Below are 6,524 nucleotides of genomic sequence, written 5' to 3' on the forward strand. Positions count from 1 at the left end.
GGGGGTGTCGTCAGACCGGGCGTTTGAGGGCCGTTTAAGAGGCTCGTCTGGGTCAAAAAATCGTGACCGGACAGTGACCGGGCGTTTGAGACGAGTTTGAGAGGTCCGGTTGTAGATGCTCTTATGTACCTCTGTAATTCTTGTGTGGACCTGCGGTTTCGGTTGTCTTTATATCGTGGTTGCGGCTTTATCTATAAAGCGGGCGTGATGCCTTTTTCAACAATGTTTCACATGTATGGGATGTTTCGTGAAGAAAAACATCTGTAGTGTTCTGAGAAAAAAAAAGCTCCAAGAAGACTATTTTTGAAACATGGATTTTTTTTTGCATAAATCTTTACGAATGTCATTTCACCATGAAAATATACATGCAGGTAGAAAATTAGGCAATGTTTGTTGTAAAAAATCGAAAGGTTTTGAATGTTTTGCTACATTTTTGGATTTGCTTTTCATATTAGGAGTATTTGAGCTCTGGATTAGGATGATACTTTCGAGTTTTGAATATTTTTCTTAAAATGGGATAAAAGCTGTCACAAACTTTATCTTACGGGGGAGTTTATTCTAGAGCAGACTGGCACAGTTAGATCAAGTCACGTTTGAGAGAAGAGAAAATATACTACCATCTTTATTGTTCTCTGAATCGAACTTGCAAAATGATCACACGTTTATTTCAGAACTAAAGCTGCACGCTTTGCTGAATGCGTCGGTATATCGTATACATACTGTTGGATCGTCTAAAAAATGTTCGTCGTATCTACAAGAAAAGGCAAATAAACATATACTCGTACTTCTGTAAAGCTAGCATGGAATCATCGGTCACAAATTTCACGGTGCTGCGCGCGCCGCGCCGCCATGGATCATATCATTTGCCGAAGCTCATGTCGTAGGGCCTGTCGACCTCGAGCATGGGCGAGGGCGTCATCATCCAGTACCCCGCCGGCGACCTCATCATCTCCATGGTGGCGGTGTCCGAGGACGCGGCGTCCCTGTCGCCGTTGAGGTTTTTCCTGTCGAGGAACGCCGGCTTGGCGGGCGCCGGGATGGACTGGTCGGTCTTCATGGTGAGCATGCGCACCACCTCCGACATGGCCGGCCTCGAGTTCGGGTACGGCTGCACGCAGAGCAGCGCGATCTGGCACACCTGCATCACCTCCTTCTGGTCGAACCCCTCGCCGCCCTGCACCCTGGCGTCCACCAGCTCCAGGATCTTTGACTGCTCGTACAGCCTCCACGCCTGAATGAAAAAGACATAAAAGTTCAGAGCAGAGCAGGAGTACGATTTTTCTTCAGAGAGGGTGGCAGTTCAGTGTACGTGTTCGGGCAGGTACTGCATCTCGTTGGGGAGGTTGAGGTCGGTGTTCTTCCGGCTGCTGATGATCTCCAGCACCAGCACGCCGAAGCTGTACGTGTCGGCCTTCACCGTGAGCTCCCCTCTGATGGCGTACTCCGGCGCCGTGTACCCCCTGACAACACCGTAGCAGCAGCGTGTCAAGAACCGTTTCGTCGTCCGGCGATCAGAGGTAGGTACCTCGACGGTGATGTCGGTCACCGGCTAGCTAAGCTTACAGCGTGCCGGCGAAGGCGGTGCTGAGGTAGGTCTGGTCCTCGGGGAAGAAGCGGGCGAGGCCGAAGTCGCTGATCTTGGGCTGGAACTTGTCGTCGAGGAGGATGTTGCTGGCCTTGATGTCGCGGTGGACGATGCGCAGGTTGGACTCCTCGTGCAGGTACTGCAAGCCGCGGCCGATGCCGATGATGATCTGGTGCCGGGTGCGCCAGTCCAGGGACGGCAGCGCCGGCGCCGGCGCGTCGGCCGCCGCGAAGAGGATCTTGTCGAGGCTCTTGTTCTTCATGTACTCGTAGACGAGCAGGCGCTCCGTGCCCTCGGAGCAGCAGCCGACGAGGCGGACCAGGTTCTTGTGCTGGATGCTGGTGATCATGTTCACCTCCATGAAAAACTCCGACTCGCCCTGCCCCGACTTGCCCACGCTCAGCTGCTTCACCGCCACTTTCCTCCCGTCGTCAAGCTTCCCCTGCAGGTCGATCAAAATTCAGAGCACCTCTGTTCAATCGTGCTACTACAAACTGAACACTATCTTGCTAAGATTGCTGGGATTAAAATGGAACTGTACCAGGTAAACAGGGCCAAATCCTCCTCTCCCCAGCTGGTTTTTCTGGTGGAAATCCTTGGTGGCCTTCTTGAGCGTCACGTAGTCGAAGTAGGTGATGGTGCGCAGGTTGCCGCTCATGTTGCCGCTGAAGTACTCGGGCACCTCTGTTGTTTATGGGCACAAACATTTCTTATGAGAGTTGTGGTTCTTGTGGAAGTTGCTGAATCTATGATCAGAACACGTTTTCACCTGAAGGACATCTCCTCGGCCTCAGCAGTCTCCTCATGATGCCCGGTCCGAGGAACCTCCAGCAGATCCCGAGCAGGATCACGATGACTATGACGAGGGCGATGATCAGGATGAGGAAGATTGAACTGGTGTCTCGGGCTGCCATTGCTGCCGTCTGCCCGTCTCTGCATATTCGCATGCAGGCATATGCATCAACAATGTCAGAATCTGAAGTCTGAACATTGGTTTTCTTGAAGTAATTGCGCCAATTGTTGAACAGCAACCACAAATCAACTCGATCCACCTACACTAACATAATGTGTGTGTGTGTGGTGGTGGTGGGTGGGAGTGGGATAATTCAGAGTTGCAAACGATGAAGAAGTACAGGGTAAATCACAAGACAAACTGACTTGTATCATAGGAGTTTGGACTTTGTAAAATTCAGAAGATGTGTTACTACTATACACAGCTGCACAGCAGTGAGCAGAGTACGTCGTGCATACCTCGTAGCTGCTCAGATCCTTCGTGAACGACGACGGACAGTCACCCTTGCCGGTCGCCTCCTCCGGAGCACTAGCAGCATGGGCGCGCGCGCCTCTCCGCTCAACGCGACCAGTGAGCGTTCGGAAACGACGAGTGAGCGGGCGAGGGGGTGGAGGCTTCCGATGCCGAGGTGAAGGCGCAGTCCATCGGTGCCCCCGAGGGGCGGCTCGTGTCCCGTCCGATCCGCCCACGCGGGGCGTTGGCTGGCGCTGCCGGCCGCGCTCGCTCGCTAGCTAGCTGCTAGCGAGCTGACGAAAGCGATCAGGGGCTGGAATAGACTATAGTTGATCGGCGACAGGAGGCGATGCGCGCCTGGGTGAGAGCGACCGGCGTTGGCGCGGACCGCGTCCGGCCGGGATTGACTCGTTAAGTTTAATCGCCCGAGGAATGTTTGGGGCGGGCGGCGAAGGCGACGAGGAGCTGTCGTTGGAAACGGACGGCCGGTGCCACTGACCGGAGAGGTTTCGTACAGTACGATACGACCGTGGCGCCGGCGGTGGCGGGTGAGCGTGCACGCGTGCGTGCGTGCAGGGGCGATGGCGAATCCGCCAGTTAGCTTCGTCGGGCTGAAATATCCCCAATTCCCCGTCAGGGTTTGATTACTTCTTTCCCAATCAACGATGGCGCCATTAGCCATTGGAGCTTTTCTTTTTCACGGGATGGCGCCATTAGAGCTGCCTTCTGCAAGCTTCTGTTTGTCGGCTGAAAGGAAAAAATGGGAGCACCTATGCGTTAGGTGCCTGAAATTATATTTAGTTTCAGTCACTTTGATTCTTATCCCTTTGAGTTTGATAATGAATTAACGAACAGGAAAAGTAACAGAAGGAAAAGGGGACGAAAAGGGGAGAGCAACTCTAGCAGATCCCGCAAAACCTTGCCGGCCGTAAAATCTTACGGTTTTGCGGGTTTTTTGTTGTGCATGTCAAAGTGGTTGTTTGAGAATTTTTTGTTGTGCATGTCAGAAAAAATACCAAATTTAGTAATCACAGATCAGGATAAAGCAATGAAATAAGCGGTTAACCAGATTTTCCCACTTGCAAATCACAGAAATTGTCTATTCCACATCGTAAGTAAGGCACAAGACAAAACAAGCAGAGCATTTGCAACAAGATCAGGCCTACATGCTGAATATCATGACATCATAATAAATTCGAATAGTTGTTGAACTTGAAACTAAATGGCCACAAATGATAGAGAAATATGAAGTGCAAAAAGTGAAGTATTTCAAAGCAATGTGGAATATGAGGAGAAGAGTTGTACCTGTGTACTATAAGATGCGTGTTTATCCATTAGTTCAGACAACTTCAAGAAGTGAAGGAACAAACTCAGTGTTCAAAGCAAATGTAGGATCAACATTCAGTGCCATAAGCTTCATGACAGAATTCACCACAATATCTAAAGGAATAGAGAAAATAAAAGGAAAAATGATTCAATTACTTGAGATGCCCGAGGATGACAACATGTTGATTATCCTTTTTAGACCCTTCTTGAATACTGCAGGGGCTGTTATTGATTGCAATAAAAGCAAGATCACTTTTCATATCAATGGTAATGAGCATACGGTGCACTTTCCGAAGAAACAATTCTAAGTGAATGGTATTAATGTTATTGAAAAATCTCCGACAATCACTATTGAAAGTTTTCAACTACCTCTACCTACTGTCAAAAAGAAATATGAAATGCTTATTGTTGGGGACATTCATATCCCCGTTGAGGTAACTTAGTGATTTACGAAAGTTCTTCGGTTTCATGCTACTCGAAAGCGGTTGTTAATAAGATTTGATCAACCTTATTAATGGGTCATTTTTGAGAGGTATGAAGTTGATGAATTTAGTGAGCTCTACCTTCTATCCCAACCTTTTGTTTTCTGTTTTTATTAGTTAAATAAAATAAAATGTCATGCTTTGTCTGTTTTATGATTTTTCCTGTGCAATAAAAAAATGACCAAAAAATAAAAGTTCTCAGAATACTCTGAAAATTTAATATGATTTTTTCTGAATATTTAAGAATTTTTGGTACAAATAATATCAAAGGGAGGCGCACCAGGTGGGCACAACCTGTCGGCGTCCTGGGAACGGGGGTCCCCAGACTTGCCTACCTGCGGCCCACGGCGTGGCTCACCAGCGGCCCCGTATGGCCCATCTTCACCAAGCAATCACGAGGGGCCAAGCCTCGCGAGGCGGACGACACAAGACCTCCTCGGGAGCGGCCTCACCATGCTGGCTCGCGAGGGGCGGAGAGATCAAGGCAAGGGACACCTTGCGAGGTTCCTGTGATGCAAGCCATGACGACTGGAGCTAGGCGGGCGCCAGCGCGCGCAGTGTCCTTGTTTCCTCTTTGGTGCTAAAGGGGTAAGCGTAGGCGAGGAGTCCCGAGGCATCATGCAAAGGTTTCCATATCGGTGTAACGAGACCAAGACCAGCAGGACGACAGGACAGAGGTCACCGTGGAGCCCAAGACGGCATCACCACCAGAGCCTTTGGCAGACGAAGACCACCTTTAATCAGGATAACTTGTACTAGTTGTCCCCCTTCGAATTTGGCCGTTGTTGGATCCCTTCCGGCTCAATATTTGGGGAGAGGACCAGGACCTCTATAAATAGGACTAGCCACCACAGTAGGAGGCAACTGGAACGGAACTCAAACTGGTTCAGATCATCCTCACCCACACAAGTCCACCGAGCACAAGAACGCCTCTCCTCAGGAGGCTGTTCTTCCCCTTGTACTGTTCATCCTCAGCCCAAGAGGCAATCCACCACACCACACTGGAGTAGGGTATTACACCACAACGGTGGCCCGAACCAGTATAAGTCTTGTGTCTCTTGTGTTGCGGGTTCGTCGAGCTAAGCTTTGAGATCGCGGTGAGGCTGAGGGCGTGATTAGGCAGGGAGAGATCTTCGTGCGTACCCGAGTGTTCGAACCTCAAGGGTTTTGCCAGAACCCGAAATCCGACATTTGGCGTGCCAGGTAGGGGTGTGCCGAAGCTTTCTTTCCGTCGATCCGCGTCCCGTCGCTTCGTCGCATCCATGGCGGACGCCCGCCGAGCCCGCGCTGAGCGTCGGGCCGCCCTCGCCGCCCACGTCGCTCAGACCGCTCCTGTCGGCGGGCCTCCCTGTCGTTCCCGTCGCCTGCCGCCAACGCCACCACCGGCCCGGCGGGAAACGAGCAGCAAGCATCCTCGCTGCACCCCTCGGTGCGGCGGGACGGCCGCACCGCCACTCCGTCGCTGACCCCGGTCGGCTCATCGTCTCACGCTCTTCGCGCTCCCACGGACGCGCAGGCCGCGCTGCTCATGGCACGTGAGCTCCTGCGCTACCGCCCCATCGACGACCTCTAGGAGGACTGGCTGGACCGCATCGCCGAGCTCGTCAGCGCCGCAGGGGGCTTCCCTGCGCCATCCCTCTCGCTGCCTCGCCCTCCGCCGGCTGCGGGCGACATGGCCCACGGAGCGCCTCCACCACCTCTGCACCAAGACGGCGTCCTGGCGCCAAGGCGCGCGCCCCCCCCGGCGCGACCCACCGCGTTGGGCGCCCGCGCAAGAAGAAGGAAGCTGCCAAGAAGTTCCTCGGCCGCAGGAGAACGCGCCCGCGCTCCCAGCACCACCGCGACAAGATCGTGCGCCGCCTGCGGCTGCGGTGCGCGGACACCA

General features: G+C 52.5%; 1 protein-coding gene across 1 annotated transcript; it reads right to left on the minus strand.

Annotated features, from left to right (window-relative positions):
- Nucleotides 1–592: 592 nt before the first annotated feature.
- Nucleotides 593–3,220, minus strand: LOC109781929 (cold-responsive protein kinase 1). The gene is made up of 6 exons (XM_020340520.4): nucleotides 2,837–3,220; nucleotides 2,355–2,518; nucleotides 2,127–2,269; nucleotides 1,564–2,027; nucleotides 1,310–1,460; nucleotides 593–1,231 (listed from the first exon to the last, which is right to left on the minus strand). The coding sequence occupies exons 2-6, from the start codon at nucleotides 2,497–2,499 to the stop codon at nucleotides 860–862; spliced, it is 1,275 nt and encodes a 424-aa protein (XP_020196109.1). The 5' UTR covers nucleotides 2,500–2,518; nucleotides 2,837–3,220; the 3' UTR covers nucleotides 593–859.
- Nucleotides 3,221–6,524: the final 3,304 nt, after the last annotated feature.

This window comes from Aegilops tauschii, chromosome 2 (assembly GCF_002575655.3).
Source record: "Aegilops tauschii subsp. strangulata cultivar AL8/78 chromosome 2, Aet v6.0, whole genome shotgun sequence".
Lineage (NCBI taxonomy): Eukaryota > Viridiplantae > Streptophyta > Magnoliopsida > Poales > Poaceae > Aegilops > Aegilops tauschii.